Source organism: Poecilia latipinna, unplaced genomic scaffold (genome assembly GCF_001443285.1).
Source record: "Poecilia latipinna isolate Pla-1442-1.1 unplaced genomic scaffold, P_latipinna-1.0 Scaffold560, whole genome shotgun sequence".
In the NCBI taxonomy this organism is placed as follows: Eukaryota; Metazoa; Chordata; class Actinopteri; order Cyprinodontiformes; family Poeciliidae; genus Poecilia; species Poecilia latipinna.
In genome coordinates this window covers 196180-213324 of record NW_015113176.1, presented here as the reverse complement: position 1 = coordinate 213324, position 17145 = coordinate 196180, and the positions used below count along the sequence as shown (strand labels likewise).

At 37.0% G+C, this 17145-nt stretch overlaps 2 protein-coding genes across 7 annotated transcripts in view; one reads left to right on the top strand and one right to left on the bottom strand.

Annotated features, from left to right (window-relative positions):
- Positions 1 to 143: 143 nt before the first annotated feature.
- On the bottom strand, positions 144 to 12202 carry proser2 (proline and serine rich 2). 2 transcript variants are annotated; one of them, XM_015041636.1, is made up of 4 exons: positions 8591 to 8692; positions 6797 to 6963; positions 3823 to 4078; positions 144 to 3720 (listed from the first exon to the last, which is right to left on the bottom strand). In XM_015041636.1, the coding sequence occupies exons 2-4, from the start codon at positions 6872 to 6874 to the stop codon at positions 2297 to 2299; spliced, it is 1758 nt and encodes a 585-aa protein (XP_014897122.1). In that variant the 5' UTR covers positions 6875 to 6963; positions 8591 to 8692; the 3' UTR covers positions 144 to 2296. The 2 variants fall into 2 exon arrangements, with proteins under 2 accessions (XP_014897122.1, XP_014897123.1); XM_015041637.1 differs by lacking the exons at positions 6797 to 6963; positions 8591 to 8692 and adding an exon at positions 11929 to 12202.
- Positions 10968 to 17145, top strand: part of rab3ip (RAB3A interacting protein (rabin3)) — a 19356-nt gene continuing 13178 nt past the window's right edge. For 2 of the 5 annotated variants that reach the window (XM_015041643.1, XM_015041641.1), the window contains exons 1-3: positions 10968 to 11110; positions 15324 to 15389; positions 16160 to 16276. In XM_015041643.1, the coding sequence (XP_014897129.1) occupies positions 16187 to 16276 (90 nt within the window). In that variant the 5' untranslated portion in view covers positions 10968 to 11110; positions 15324 to 15389; positions 16160 to 16186. The remainder of the gene's footprint in view (positions 11111 to 15323; positions 15390 to 16159; positions 16277 to 17145) is intronic. The other 3 variants (XM_015041646.1, XM_015041638.1, XM_015041645.1) reach the window with 2 other exon arrangements.

The following is a 17145-nucleotide window of genomic DNA, read 5'->3' as shown; positions in this document are numbered from 1 at the left end:
TAACAGAGAAAAATTTTTTTTTTTATGTCTCACAAAGATATATATATATATATATATATATATATATATATATATATATATATATATATATATATATCTTTTTGAGCTTCAAACAAAACTGACAACAAAACATTTAAACATTATTTAACCGAAGGTTTTTATTTCCCACATTCAACACAAAACATATTATATTTACATCGTGTTATTATACTTTACAAGGGGAAAAAATGAAAGTAGATATGTTAATATACACATACATGTTACAAGGACATTTCAGGCTAGCAGCAGTTTCACATGGCAGATTGTGTCCATTTTTAAGGTTAAACGCTCATGTATGCTTTGCAAAGACATTTCCTCCTCGTGTGTGTTCAGCAGAACGTCATTATCTTCTGTCTGTTTATGCACCATTTGATACTTCAAAAAGACTGTAGATGAGCTACAGAGAACCGGAGTCCGTAAATAAAATTTACTAAATATACTTCAAAAGTTACTGTAGGTGAACTACAGAGGCCGGAGTCAGAACACGCACACACACACGCACACACACACGCACACACACATCACATTTAAAAAACACACACAAAGGTTTTGACAGACTCAAACACACAGAAGTAACCCGCGATGTATTTCTAGGCTGGGTGGTTTTACAGCTGCAGTTCTGCACAGTGAGAGTAGTTTTTAAATTTCTCCTTCCACATGCTAAAAGCGTCCAAGTCCTCTCCACATTCCCATTCCAGCAGCTTGTGGTTGAGTGTGGGATGTTTGTCTGTGGAGTAAAAATACCATCCAGCTCCACATTCTCCAGAGAAATTGCACGTTTGCATCAATGCATTTTGCAGAATCCTTTAACTCCATTGTTCGTTTTTCCTCCTTACGCGCAAGTTTCAGTCATTAGAGGTAATAAAACTGCAGTATAGAAAAGTGCCTGCAGTTTTTCCCAGCTTTGATGGAAAAGAGAAAAATAATCTGCTCACTAAAATGCCCACTTGATACACAATCATAAACAATGAAAAATAGCAGAAACAAGACATACACATCTATATATCTTTCAAAACTTTTCAACTACTCCATGGGGAATATTTTGAAAATGCACATCTAAAGAAAAAAATCATTAAAACTATTTTAGTGCGAATTTTCTTATTTTTACAGAACCATTGTATTTAGATGTTTATCCTTAAATTTGTTCATAAAATATTATGTACAATTTGAAGTTGGAGAAATAAACGGTAGCCAGAATTTGGAAAGTTGTCTACAAATCCAATATGGCTGCCTCTGATCATATCTACAGTAATTATTTCTATTTTTTCACCTCCATTTGTTTTTCACATTAAAATGGTCAAATACATTATATTTTACAACTTCTGTTAGTAAATATGTTATTATATTTAAATGGATATATGTATATTTTCTCTGTATTGCTAATGTTGCTAATACCAGTTAGCTTAACTGAGTTGTATGGTTGAATTAAAGTTTGAATTTGCAAGTTTATATTTAAAAAAAAAAAAAAAAAATCAACTGAAACTGCAGAATTGGAAAATCAGATCTCAAAATCCAATATGGCTGCCTTCCTAATAACGGCTGGTCATATCTAAAGTAATTATTTAATTTTATCTCCATTTGTTTTTCACATTAAATTGGTCACTAAAATTGTTTTGCACTACTTTTGTTGAGATGTTATAATGTTTAAAAATCTAATATAGGATTGTCAAAGTATTGCTAATTGGCTAACAGTTAGCTAAGTGTTTAAGTTGGTTAAAGAAATAGTTTGAGAACAAAATGGAATAAAATGAGAAAGGAATCTACATAATTCTGATAAGCGCAGAATTCAGCTAATTTAAGGTCACAAATAAGAACTTGACAGACAAATGGTTGGAAAATGTGCAACTAATCCCTTTTCCCATGATAAATATATTTACATTTGAGCTAAAAAAAAGAGGTGAGACAGACAAAATGATCCTTGACTCCCCTGTTGCCCTTCTTCCCACAATGTCTTACTCAGACGTACTGTCCACAGCGTCTTTGATGAGATTTCACAGAATATCTTGAACCAGCCGAGATTTTTCTGAGAAAGCAGTGTTGAGTAAAGGTACTCTATTTTTTTAAGGTTTGACAGTGAGGAGTGGCCCTTCAGGTCTGTCAAGTACCAAGATTCCTCTGTAAAAGCTTGTTTGTCTACAGACACACCTCATTCTCAGACAATAGCGGAAACGTTTTGCATACCATTGCCATGAGCAAAGCGACGCAGATATCATAGTTCAGTCGTTGGAGACTGAGAGGTAAATCTGCAAAGGCTTGATTAAGAGTCTTTCAGCAGTCCTAGTCTCCTCAGTGCCTCCCTGCGTGATTCATTCATGGCTCCTCGTCCACAAAACTGTACGGTGATACCTTGAGGACGGAACATGCTGCTGGGCCTTCGCCTGTATTCTGGAGAAGAGGCCCTTGCTGGCGGTTTCTGGGGAAGAATGCCATGGTAGGACTGCCGAGGAGGTCTAGGGGCTGGGGTCGGCGGTGGAGGTTTGACACTTCTAGGTCGGCCTTCTGAAGTCCGATATAGCCCAGAAACAGGGTCAAAGGTTCGGCTCTTTCCTCCAAACCTGTTTGCCTCGACGGCCGGTGGCTCTGGCTTGGCAGGAATGGTTTCCCCTGCGTCGATATGAGAGCTCAGGATGTCGGGTAGATTGGTCCTTTCTACAGGTGGATTGGCAGAAGTCATGACTTTTGACTTTCCTCCATAAGGATTGGGCTCTATTGGGTTAGAAGGTGCAAGTGGAAGGTTTTGGGGTTCAGGGGTAGTTGGAGAGGTTGGAGTGTCGTTCTTCTGGGATAAAGAGGGATGGACCACAATGGATTTCCCTCCAAAGGTGTTGAACGCTGGTGAGGTGATGTCCGCTGGAGGAGAGGACATTGTTGGAGACGATGGGTCCAGCTGGGAGCTTCTTTCATCGTTGCTCCTGAAAGAATGTGAGGGCCAGGTCTCTGTATTCTTGTGGTCATTAAAGCAGACTGGAGGGGGTACTGGCATATTTGGTTGTGGAAGATCAGTGCTGATTTTTGCAGTTGGGGTAAGACTGAGGTCTGGCGATGAGACTCTGGGGTCTGGACCTCTGTGAGGATCCTGCGAGTTGTTGTCAGGTATCATTTGGAGTGATGTAGCTCTGCCCCTTGTCAAGCCCAGCTTTGACAGGGCCTCCATCCTGGATTTATCTGGCTCTGGGTCTTTAAAGGAAATACTACGGGATGGACTATTTCGAGTGTTGTCTTCTATATCTTGCAGCAGAGGGTGGGAAGTACCTGCCAGGTGTGCCAACATCTGCTCCTGTCGCTCATGGATGTTTACGTTAGCCCCTGGTATTTGGGGCTCCTTTCCACCATGAACCACATGGATATTTGGAGGATAGTGGGCTGGCTTTGGTGAGGGAGGAGGACCATGTTTCGCAGAAATATTTGATCTGTCTCTGGGTGCTTTTTCCGACTCCATGCTAAGGCGACGGAGCAAAGACGAAGGATGCAAGTTTGATGTTCCATCTCCCTGGTTCTCTGCAAGCTGCTGGGCAATCAAAACTGGAGTGGGGACACTGCCTGGAGGGTGGTAGGAGGAATGGCTGTCTGTCGTCCCAAAGCTTGGACTTCGTAAAGGAGGGTTGTACTCTGAGGGGAACATGTCGTGCCTTGGTCTTGCCTCAAAGTTGCTTTCAGGAGTGTTGGGCATGTGGTAAAAATCTGGATGTAAACAGATAAAACACTCAGTTCAGTTCACCAAAATGTACAAAATGATTAAAACACACTTCTAGACTCAATACAAGCAGCAGTGGGGCATTGTACCTTGATGGCTGGGGCTATAGACTGGCTCTGCAGTGTGGACCAAGTCTGGCTCTGAGTGGACCAGGTCGATTATGTTCGGAGCCAGGTTCGGATGTCCGTCAACCGAGTCGTAAGGCCGACTGTTACGTTCAAGGTGCCTCCTCTGGCCAAGTCTTTGCTGCTGCTCATCTAGACCATCGTCCAAAGACTCAATGGTTTCCTCAAAGAACTGAAGGCACTCCTGTTCCTCTCGACTCAGAAACTTCAGAGTGTCTCCCTGTAGAAGGCAAAACATTGAAGAACATTGAGAAAGTTGTTTTTATACTAAACAAAAACCATTTTAAACCAAGTTATCTGTCACAGTCTCTCTTCTGCTTGCCATGAAGAACTGCTGAATGTCTTTTTCAACCGTTTCTATACCTCTTTTTCTACCTGGCAGTATCTCTTCTATTTCGAAGTCAGAGCTCAACTTTGGTCTCTTCCTACTTAAGCTTCATGTTGTTATTTCAAACGTAGCAGCACAACATCACAAGATATTCAGCAGCAAAACTCTGACACATTTTTTTGTCCCGACATGGATCAACTCCACCTAATTAATCATAATCCATAAAATTATGATAAGTAGTATGACAATGTGTAATGCAACTAAAAATATGTTTTTATCAAAGGAGGGCTGATATGACTCAAAGTCAAATTTGGGAATGACTTCACCCAACTGATGATCTAAAACGAAAAACCAGGAGGACAATCCAAGAAAATAATACATTTCTCTAAACTTTAAGCACTAAAGACATATAATAAAATTAGTTTGATACTAGTAATAGTATCAAACTATACTAGTATTTCTAAAGAATCTAAAGAATCTATTTCTTTAGACTGGCCATTTCATTATCAAGTCTAAAGAAACACAGATGAGAAACATCTGGCATTTATCGGTCTGGAAAGGATTACAAACGTCTGTCTAAAGCTTGGGACTCCACAGAACCAATATCCATAAATGGAGAAAACATTTATGGATATTCAGAATGTACAATTCCCAATAGGGGTTGGCAAACCAAAATTACTAGAATTTTGAACCTCTGGTAAGGCACAAACCCAGCAGTGGATGGGGGACATTTGATACGTCAGAACTTATTCAACAAATGTGTTTCTGTCTCCCATTTAGCAGATTAACTCTTTATTCTTTGAAATTTTGCCATTTCAATCAAACTTATCTAATCCAGTACTTCAAAAAAATAGAAAAAAACTTTAATAGAAACATGGCTAATGTTTCAAAGCACACCAGCAAGTCAAACGCTAATGTTTTAAAAAATGTTTTACAGTGGTCTCGTAAAAGTGTGAACATAAATCTGACTGTAAAATGACCTTTAAATGGCTTTTTATGCTGCAAAACCTCTTAACATGGCTAAGCTAAAACAGTTCTGCATAGAGGAGTGGTAGGTTGATATGTTTACTCAGGTTCTACTTTTCTAGTGAAATCTATTTGCACTGAAACAAAAAGCAAAAACAGAATCAGTAAGGATCAAATACCGTACATTCCTGCAACTTTCAGAAAAACTAACACCCAAGAAAGAAGTGAATGCACCATTTAAGTAAAAATCAATAGATCTAGTTTAAACAAACCCAACAACACACAAGACTGGAGAGAATCTGGATCATTTAAGATGGAAAAGTATGTGAAGGTTATTTTGCTGACACCAGGGTTATGGAAACCACCCCACCAAGATGACTGCATGCTTTGTTTTGCCTTAAAGATATGGACACAAAGACACCTGCAGCAACACCCAGCTGAAACCAGTGCGAGATAAACACCAGCCTGCTGGTTTCAGCTGTTATGAATGTTGGCCATTGTAGTGAAGCAGCTCAGGATGCAGAAAACCGCAGCTCAACTGGTTGGACTGTTTTGCCTGCTGATAATGAATATCATTCCCAAAGGCAAACAATGGGAATTAGTCGTTAAGCCGGTGTGATTTCCCAGAGTTCATGTTCGCTGATTGCATTGTGTAAACATAGAGCAGCGTCAAGGTGAAAAAGAGTTTGATCTGTCAGCCATCATCAGATAAACTGAGTTTAAACAGCTCAGCCGATCTGTCAGATCTCTATCTGGGTACTCAGAGCTGGTTGGCACCAGTTTGACGACAATTAAATCAGCTTATGAAAAGTAATTTACCAAAACATACTCATGTCTATTGTAATTAGTTAAAAAATCTAAAGGTTACTCCTAAATGTTGCCTTTAGTTACAGATTAAAACAATGAGTCAGTCAGCCAGGCTTTGTCTGAAAGACTGTGAATCAGGGAACAGAATTCATTTTTAAAGATTAATTTGCAGGAGGGAAAAATCTATTAAAGTGGTAAACATAAGACTAAGTTGACAAAATGTCAAAAATAAGTTTGTAAAGCCTTATGGGTATAATGACAGCAGTATAAGGGGATGTTAGCTGAGCAGTTAGCAGTGGTCACTTTTAGCAATAACTAGCTGGCACTAAAATTCTGAATTACAAACAAAAATGCTTATAAAACAAATCACTGAAACAATGTAGTGTGGAGGATTATGTATTTTTACTTCTTTGTTTTACTTTTTAAAGTTTATGTAGAAGAATAGACGCCCTGTGTAGGCTCACCCTTTCCCTTCAAAAATTAAGCTAAGCTAAAATAAAGATAAATAAAAATAAAAAGCACGGATTTCAAATCAATAGAGTCACTATATGTCCCAAAATTTTTTTATTTTTTTACTACGGACAATCATTAGTGTGTAACCATATTTTAAGCTCATATTGTTGTTGTTTTCTTGGCCCCTAAGCTAACAAATATTCTTGGCTAGCTGTTAGCAAACCTAAAGGCGGGGCTTTTCTTCTTCTACCGTTTTTCTTCTTCTTTTTCTTCTTCTTCTTCTTCTTCTCCTTCTGTTTTTCTTCTACTACTGTTTTTTCTCTTCTGTTTTTATTAAATCAGTTCTAACCTCCATACAAGCAACAAATGCAGTGAAATACTCACTCCAGGACTAGAGTTTCGAGTCGCGCCGCCGTTGACGCCGTAGTGGAGCTGAGAGTTGCCCTGGAGACGGACGTCCATTTTGGAGAGGGGTTAAAGGTCAGCTGGCATTTGGTCTTCCTGTGGTTTTGTTTTGTTCGGAAGGATCATCTAATCGTCTCTGAGCGATTCTGTAGCAACAGTAAAGGGAATAAAATGTGTTTGAATTATTAAAGTAGGCGTTTGAAATGGTTTTCAGAGGAAATCTCAAGTATTAGCAGATTGTAGCTATTCGCTCGCCATGAAATGGTCTTTTTCATTTAAAGAGTTACAAATAAGAACAAGAAAATTATACATGTATGATTGACTAATATATAAATATAGTACACTTTATTCAGAAAGTTTCTAGAGAAATGTACATTTTTCAGCTTGGAATGTCAAAAATCTGCAAGAAAAAAATAAAAATTTTGAGATTCTGAGTTTCAGAAATTGAAAATTTTTGATTTTGTAGTTCAGAAATTTTCTAGAAAAAAACAATAAAATTTAGATTAATCTTAAAATTTGTGAGTTCTTTTCTTGCACAATTTTTACTTTTAATGTTCAGAAATTTCTACAAATTTTCTAGAAACTTTCTGAGATTAATCGTATAATTTCTGAGTTTTCATTCACGCAAATCTTTAACTTTAGGAAATTTGAGCTCAATTTCAAAATTTTAGTTTTTTGGTGGAAATTTACTCCTTTTTTTATCCAATATGAATATAGTAGTTTTCATATTTATACCCCTTAAATAACAGGATCGGGATCCATCTTTTTTAACATTTAAAGCAGTACTTACAAATTAAATCTTATGATGTGAAGGTAATATCAATGTTTTATGGTAAAATAAAAGATTAAAGTGTTAATTGGACCTATGGGAGAAGTTTGTGTTGGTAAAAGGTTGGAACCTGCAGGTTTAATCTTTAACAGTCCTCTGGGATTTATACTCTTATCTCTGTTGCATAAATGTGCAAAGTGCAGATTTCCTGTCTGAAATGTTCGCAGCGTTTGGTGACTTTCTGTCTGATGTTTCCGGTTCAGCATCCCACCTGATGGACCAGTTAACCCACTACAGGCGGCTGCAGAACCGGCTCCAAATGAGGCCGAAACCAGCGAGACATTCCGATCTGACGCTGTGAGAAACTTCCACAGAGAAGTGAGTGACTGCAGCTCAAATATCAAGATTAAAAACAGAAACAAGTTTGGGCTCATTAAGTGGATATTTATCCAGAGAAGAAAACCAAACCTTCAGGTTATGCTTTTAAAAAGTACTGAAAGAAACAGATGAGCTGTTTTTACTCAACTTACAGCTGGTTTACATTTTTTACGCAGATTTTTTCTCTAAAATCTGTCAAAGTTTGGCCTCATTTAAACTGTATTTTTCATTAAAGGCTCAATTTATCATTAAAAACCATTAAAATAATTTTTAATAGAATGAAAAACATTTTACTTTTCTTTATTTGGGCTTCTTTATTTTAGGTTTTAAAGGTTTAGTACAGAAGAGCTAAATTAAAACTAAGTAACTTTTATTTAGAGAATGAAAACATATTATTCTGTTTTGAAAAGGTTCCTGTAAAATATTTAGCAGAAAGTTACAATCTAATTAAATTAATGAGGTATTTATCCTGTGAAGACGTCACAGTAAGATAAAAACAGCAGAAACAGGAGTGAAAATTACAAATAAGCAAATAAGTAACTCTGGTTTTCAGGAATAATCTTTGAAATTAAATTTGAAATAATAACAGTTTTATTTCTTCCAGTACAAAGTCAGTAAAAACTCACCGCACAGATCAGTCATAATAAAAGCAGCAGCAGGAATGTGAAGCCGTCTCTGTGTGAGCCTCCAGCTGAACACACCATCTTAAACCACCAAGAAACTCCGCCCACAGCGTGTGTGTGTGTGTGTGTGTGTGTGTGTGTGTGTGTGTGTGTGTGTGTATGTGTGTGTGTGTGTGTGTGTGTGTGTGGTTTCATTCAGGTGTAGTTGGGAGGTGACGGTGACACAGTGGAAAGTTATTTATCTGGGTTGGGCTCAGAGCCACTTGGACATTCAAGTTTTGCTGCAAATGAAACCAAATTAAATTCTTTTTAGTTTCATGTCATTAAACAAAAATTCAAACGCAGAACAAGATTGTGGGAACAAATCTTGAATTATTCTTTCCATGTCATACACTTTAGATTGAAATTATTCCTTCTAGCAGATTTAGATTTAAAAATATGTCATTCAACAGAGAAAACAGTCAGAAATCTTTGAAATTAATATATAAAGAAAAAAAAATGTTTTTACTATTTTGTTACAAATTACATGTTGACAATTATTTATACTCTTTGAAGTTGCAAACAAAACAATCTTTATCAACATTACATTTGCTAGGGACCTTTCTTACAAGCTTCCTTTTGTGTTTTCATGATTATTTGTGTTGCTGAGCTACAAGCTTGGGCCTAATCATCCTAATCTTTAATGGCACCCAAACATTCAGGTCAAGACTCCAAACTTTATCAGGAAATTGTGACCAAAATGATTTACTGCCTGCGGCAGTTTAAATGCTTTCATTTTATATTTATTCTTTTTTGAAAACTCTGTTTCTAAACACATTGCTTTTGGTTTATGAGTCAAATTTGCCACTCACAACATGGCAGATACAACGGCACACCACCATACAAAGAAAAAGGAGAATAAAATTTTCAGCAAAAATCTGAGAAATTTTGAGATTAATCTCATAAATTTTCTAGAAAATGTTTTGGTCATTTCTGTGTACCAAAATTCAAAAATGTTGACTTTTGAAACAGAAATTACCAATTTTTTTCTAGAAAATTTCTGAGCTTAATCTAAAAATTAATTTTTTTTCTAGCCTATTTTTTTTTTTTACTCTTCAGACTTAGAAATTTCCTTGATTTTCTGGATATTTTCTGTGATTAATCTCAAATGTGATTTTTTTTTTCAAGCACATTTTGGATCCGTCACTTTCAGAAATAAGCTTTTTTTTTCTTTTTTAGAAATTCTCTGATATTAATCTCAAATTTTCAGTTTTTTTTTTTAGTTTTTTTTTTTTAGCAAATTCAAAATCAGAAGTTTTTTCTAAAACATGTATATCTGAATTTAATTTCAAAAATTTTGTTTTTGTTTTTTGTACTAATTCTCAACTTTTCAAACTGAGAAATTTTCTTGTTTTTTTCTGGAAAATTTCTGAGATTAATGATCTGAATTTTTTGGGTGAAAATTTACTCCTCTTGTTAATACACTGTTGTATAATATGCATATGCACTGAGACAAACAAATTGGTAACTATTATATTAAATAAGGTTTTCGCATCGTTTAAGCTTCTGGTGAAGATTTTAGCAAAGAAATCACCTTTAATTTGTCTTGAATTTACTTGATCAAACCCATAAATTAAATTAATCTAATTTTATTAAGCTTATTTTATTTTTATTTTTTTTATGTTTTAATTGTTTTTCTCATTAAATACATTCGATTTTATGCCAAATCCTTCTGGACGTTTTATGTCCTCTGTGTTTTGCCGAGCATTTCTGTGTTTTTCTTATGAATGAAACCTTTGTTGTTCCCAGCATTAGTGTAACTTTGGCGCCCTCTGCTGGCTGAGTCTGATAAAACAAACTAATTCTAATTAAAACACAAACGAAAACAAAATAATAACTTAATAATTTACTTTATATCGCCTAAAACATGGCAAGGATTTTTAAAAAACGGTTTGCCTGTTGAAAATATTTCACGTATAAATAATAATAATAATAATAATAATAATAATAATAATAATAATAATAATAATACAATTTTTAGAATGAAATGAATAATTAAGTATAATATATTTAAATGTTACAGAATCTGATCAAGGCCCGCAACTAAAATAAAAAAGGGGATTCTGATTTTAATGCCGGGGTCCTGAGATTAAATGAAGAATTCAGAGAAAATTTTTAGATTAAACACAGAATTGTGGGATTAAAGTCACATCAGATGATTGTGGTTTTAACATTTATTTCTTTTCTTACGCCTGAACTTAAAATTTATATTTTACTTTTATTTGATGTATTTAATAGTTGCAAAATTTTGCAAAAGAGAATGACTGTAAATGAATGACTGCGTTTCCTAAAACCCAACACAGGAGTGCAGTCCAGTCTCACTGCATCCTGACAGTTAATCATCTGTTTTCCGAGCCGTCCTCAAACGCATCTCCCGTCAGCCTCTGCGTCAACAGCCGCTCCGGTGTGTTTGTTTGTTTGTTTGTAGGCTTGTTCCGGTGGCTTACCGGGAGGCAGACCCTCCGCCCGGCTGCTGTCCTCACGGTGAGTGCTCGGCTGTCTTTAACGGTTACCGGAGCCGTTTTATTTCTCCGGTTGAACACAACAATGTAGCCCGTTAGCATCTCCCGATGGATGATGATGATGATGCCATATACACTCATTATCGGACGGCGTCGTTTTGCGTTTCTGTTTGCGCAAAAATATAAAGTAGACAAAGCGCTTTTTTGTTGTTGGTTTAACATGTCTGACATGGACGGAGTCTGCTTCCATGCATGGTTGGTGTCAGGTAGCACCGGCTAGCTCTAATGCCAACCGATAGTAGCCTGTTAGCTTGCAGAAGATAGCTTATGATTCATACCGTCTCATTAAAGGGCTGTTTCACCCTTTTTTACGCTATTAGTCGGCTTTAACTTTAAATTTAATATGAACTTGGTTAAACCTGATGTGGATTATTTAAAGCTGTTTAAATATTCCTTAAAGTACAATACATGATGTGTGAAACCTTAATTATAGTCATGGAAACACTGAAAGGTCGATTAGCTGCGCCTTAAATCGACTCCTTATAGGTTAAAGTAGATATCAATTTAACTGTTCAAGCCTGCACTTAATTATTTATAATAGTCTAATTTTGACCAGTGGATGTGTTTGGATTTTGACGGTGGTTCAGATCGGTTATTAAAAGGTGAAATGTTATTTTATTGAATCAGAAGCTGACTTCAGAGCTGCACCCTGAACAGGTGAGTCTCTGCTGTTAAACAACACCTGTCTGGGGCCTCAAAGGGAAATTTAATGCTGTCGTAACTCATGTAAGTATTTCTAAAGAGTCATTGTAGATGGTGAGGCTGTAGATAGGAAGGAACTCCAGCAGCAGTCAATCTTGCAGCAAATCTAAAGAAGCCTCTGACTGAAGACTTTTTATGATTGTTGTATGACATCCAGTAGAGACAATATTTCACAGTAACATTTCCTAGATTACATCATCAGTTGCTTTTGCTGCTTCTGGACTTGTCATTATAATATTTTGCTGGACAGTAAAATGACCCAAAAATTATTGCCATAAACAAAAATATTGTTATTTTGAGATAGTTGTCTAGTAATGGCATAATCAATCAAGAAAACATTCTCAAAGATCAATAAACTTTAAATTCTAATGAATGGAAGACACTTAAAATATCCAAAATAAATTAACAAAACAACAGAAACAACAAATGAAATGTATACTGAAATCTCTGTAAACAAAATTGTCCTTCAAATAAAGGGCTGGATGAGGCTGAAAACTTTTGTCATCCAGTTTTTGGTAGAAAGAGAAAAACAATAAATCATGCAAATGGAAATTATTGAGCTTGTTTTAATTTATTTTGTGATAAATTAATTATTAAGACATGCTTAGCCGCTTCTCTTTAAGTCTGTCTGGTTGGAAAGATGTAGAAGTAGGGGCTAAGATCTTTGTTATGATGGTTTGAACTTGCTGTTCCTTTTTGGGGTCAAAGTTCAGGCATTATTTGAACTTTCAATTAGCCCTGTCACAATGACAACTTTTGCTGGATGATAAATTGTCCCAGAAGTTATTGCGATAAACGATAATGTTGTTTTGAAACGGTTTAAGTGATGTGGTGATGATAATGAAAGAAAACATTCTGAAAGATTTAAAACGTAATAAATGGAAGACATTTTGAATATCTAGAATAAATAAACAAAACAAGAGAAACGATAAAATGAATAATGAAGTCTGTGTAAATAAACTTGGTGGGGATAGCTGAGACCAAAAACGCCAAACTGAAAACTTTAATCATCCAGTTTCTGGTGGAAAGAGAAAAACTATAAATTATGCAAAGGAAAAGTATTGAATTCGTATTAATTTATCGTGCTATTAATTAATATATTGCTTATTGAGACAAGCTTCTATTTGAATCTTTGTCTGGTTGTATGATTAGAAAGATGTTGGAGTAGGGGATAAGCTGTCATGATGATTTGAACTGCCTTATTCTTAACGCCCTTGAATTTTGGGGGTCAAAGTTCAGGTGTTTGAACTGTAAAGAGGCTACAGCAGCAGGGCAGGGTGAACGTTGTGACGTTTGAAGGACTCGACGTTCCCTCTGCTGCCTCCGGCTGTTTGTGGTCATAATGTTTTGCCTGGTGTGAGTAAGTGAAACTGCTGGTGTTTCCATGTGTGACGGGTAAATAGACACGCGTCGGGATGAGCCAGTAACTGGATCTGAGATCGGCAGTGTCGGGTTACCACGGCTTTCCAGGACCGGTCGCCATGGAGACGGGCCGAAAGGGGAGCAGCGATTGGTCGGTTTCAGACAGGTGGCGTTTCACCTGAGCTGTCAGTCAGCGTGTCACCGTCATGACAGCTGGTGTGTTTACGCAGGTTTCCAGCATCCTGGACCTGATTTAAACGACTTAATGCTGATTTTATTTACTTTTATTTCATTATTTCAAATATAAAATTGGTGGATTTAAAGGTTTTTTTTAATTATTATTTCTGATTTCAGGTTCTGTCAGATATTAAAATTATATTTTAAAGAGTCTAAAATGCAGCAAAAACAGACATACAGTAAAATATGTGGTGCATTAAATCCATATAGAATAATTGAATAAATCTATAAAATAATTGTCAGAAGATATTTAAAAAAACACAAAAGAGAAACTAATTATCACACTGTTCTCTTTGGATCTTATTTTAACATTTTAATAATTAAAAAAATTGCCAAACCTTTGAAAGTAAAAATTTTCTTTTTTGGAAGTAATAAAATAAAAGTGTATTTATTTTATTATTGTTCAGAAGGTGAGATATTTTAATATGTTTAACTCAACAATAAGTAAAATAATTTCTAGCAAATAATAATAATAATAATCTTTTTATTTTATTTTTTGTAGTGGAATTAAGTGGAGTATAATTGAAAAGTGAGTATTTTTCAATTCTACTCAATGTTTATTTACTTTTTTATTAGACAGGTTTTGATCAAAGAATTGTATTTATTTAACAAAATTATTCTTTCCTAATAAATTATTTTAAAATATTTTCATTTTTGCGGTGGGATTATGTGGAGTATTATAAAATACATTTAGGATCAAAATAATTCAGAATATGTGAAGAATTCAATAAACTTTGAAGTTCAGATTATGATTTTTCTTAAAAACATTTTTTTTTATAAAATTTTTTTATATTAAATTTTGCTCAGCTGCTGTCGGAGCGTTTCGTTGCTCTGACTAGGGAACCTGCTGGCCAATCAGATCGCTCCGACACTTCCTGGTAAATCCGTGACGCTCCCAGCTGAAGGTTAGCAGGCGTGGCGTCAGCCGCGGCTCCGTCTCACGGCGGGACGCTCCCACCTGTCCGTCAGGTGAGACCGGTGTGGAGCAGAAAATAGAGCCGCCGTCGATCCGGTTTCCACTTCCTGTCTGAGTTCCTGCTGGAGTTTGAACCGCAGAGAGAAACCAGTTTAATTATAAACACCATAAACATTCCTGAACTGGACTGTTTTATTTTCCCATTGACTTCCCAGAAACAGTTTTACTGCCTCATCAATCCCTGAAGTACAAAGGATCTGCTGTTGGACTCTGTGAATAATTAAACTAATTTATTTAGTGATGAAGTAAAACTCAGAACCAGCAGTTCAGACATGAAATAAATCCTTATTGTTTAGATTCATTTAACTGAATTTATCCCATTTAGATCTGGTGGAGGCCGAGTGCTGGGTCGATTTATGTTCATCTAGTTTCTCTGGAAGCAACCAGATTTACTTTCCAATGTTCTTCTGTTAGTTAGAACGGCTCTGAGGCGAGGAGAGGAAAAATCATTTTAACTGCATTAAAGGAAGAGAGGGAAAAGAGAAAGGAAAGAACAAAATAGAGAAAAAAGAAGGAAAAATAGAAAAACAGGCAAAAACAAAATGGGTTAAAAAGAAGAGAAACGCCAAAAAAAGGGCAGGAGAGAGAAAAGTTAAAGTGGATGGTTTCTGCACACATGCAGCCTCTGATATGTCAGTAAATGTTTCTGCGCCGTTTCGATGTGTGTTGAGTCAGGAAAATGGAAGTGGATCAGAATATTAGTTGGTCAGAAACGCCATTAATCACATCCCAGGGCAGCACAGCCGCCTCCACCTTCCCCCACCTGTTTCTGCTCAACAAAACCAGGAGGGTTTAGGAATCGGCGTTTGTAGCTGTTCGATCCGGGATAGATTCATTTATGGGTTTTTATTCCCAGCCTGCTGAAACTGGGACAGTAACTGGTTTCTCTGTGTCTCAGGTGAAGGACTGTTGGTGCTGACCTGGAACCAGAACCTGCTGGACTCTCCATCCAGAGCTGAACATGGTACCTTCACTGTCCGTTGGTCCGTCTGTCCACCTGAGTGTCCGTCCTTCACTGGTTTATTCCTGCTGTCTTGTCTAAAGCCAAACCAGTTTAAAAACGTCTGCAGTAAATTTATCTGAAACTTTTTCATAACACTTTATCTGACGAGGTGCATCAGACTGACATGAACATGAAGGAGTCTTTCTGAATGTCTGACTGTCATCCAGTGACATTCAGGACATAATGACACTTTTAATGCAAAGTTGCTCTAAAAGTTGCATTAAAGTGTCATTATTTACAAAATAATGCAACGTTGGGACTTTTAATGCAACCTTTAGAGCAACTTTGCATTAAAAGTGTCATTATTTACCGAATGTCACTGGATGACATTCATAAAGATTCCTTCATGTTCATGTCTGTCTGATGCACCCCGTCAAATAGTGTTACCACTTTTTCTTTATTAATATTTAGAAAACAAAATTAATCATGAATTCCTTCTCAACTTTTCCAAACCTAACGGATCATTTTTATCCATCAGCTTTCCACAGATTAGTTTCAGTTTTTTAAATTTCTTCTGGTTTTGCTCCCAAGCAGCCAGACTCTGGGCCGGCGGTTCATCTGCTAGTTTTTCATCTTTCTTTATGAACTTCAGTGACATAAAGGATCAACTGCTGACTCAGCGTTTTGTCTGCAGCTGAACAGGAAGTTGAGATGTGAAGCAGGAAGTTGAGATGTGAAGCAGGAAGGTGAAATGTGAAGCAGGAAGTGTGTGTGTGTGTGTGTGTCTGCAGGCTGGATGATGTCTGACAGCAGTTGCCATGGCATGCAGCGGCGCTCAGAGCAACGCCGAGGCGCTGGAGGGCTTCCACGAGGTCAACCTGGCCTCGCCCACCACACCTGACCGACAGGTAGGGGGCGCTGGCTCAGGCTTTCAACCAAAGTGGCACAAAACTTATTATATAAAAATACAAAACTTACCTGCTTGGTAATAAACTAATCATTTTATAAAATCCTGAAAGATCTAAACCATAAATGCTTAGTTCATTGAAAAGCAGATAAAGAATATACAATATTAATTTCTCGTTTTTTAAAATTTGTTTTATTATTATTATATGTTCAAATTAAAGCTACAGTATGTCAGTTTATATAAAGTATTTTTCTACATATTTGTTGAAACTATCTGCACGGTCTGAGAGAAAACTGTAGCCTGTAACATTTTTAGCAGCGAGTACATGAGTTGATTGACAGCGCTGAGCCCCGCCTACTGGCTCTGATTGGTTGTTTTTGGTGCATTTCTTCAGACAGTGATTGCAGCTCGGGAAAAGATCGATCTTTTCACAGATTATCTCTCTCCTAGCCAACTGTCACCATATGCTGAATGTTTTAACAAATGTGTTTAAATATTTTTTTTATAAAAGTTACGAACTTTAAGAACTTATTTGACTTTTTTTTCTCATGTGTGAGGTCATCATCTGGTTTCTCTCCTCCAATCTTCTTCTGCAGAACCAAGCAGAGCAGCGCCCCGCCCGCCTCCCTGTACCGCGCCCATTCTCTGGGGCCGCCCCCTGCTGGCCTCCCCACGTCACTGCGAGCCGATCAGCTCCCCACGCAGCCGGTTTACTCCACGCCGCGGCACAGCCACAATGGAAGGTAGCGCAGCTGAAACCGAGCGCAGCTTTTCTCTGCAGCTCAGTCCTGATGTGAGATCATTTCCTGTTGCTGTTTTCACGCCGCGCAGCGTGCCGGGCCTGGAGGCGGAGCCGGCCGAGGGCGGCTT

What these genes read in the sequence shown, in the direction of transcription:
- proser2 (XM_015041636.1), bottom strand. Translation starts at nt 6,874, where the DNA reads ATGGACGTCCGTCTCCAGGGCAACTCTCAGCTCCACTACGGCGTCAAC. An exon ending in CTCGAAACTCTAGTCCTGGA is followed by an intron (nt 4,079 to 6,796) that starts GTGAGTATTTCA and finishes TGCCTTCTACAG; the next exon opens with GGAGACACTCTGAAGTTTCT. An exon ending in CTATAGCCCCAGCCATCAAG is followed by an intron (nt 3,721 to 3,822) that starts GTACAATGCCCC and finishes GTTTACATCCAG; the next exon opens with ATTTTTACCACATGCCCAAC.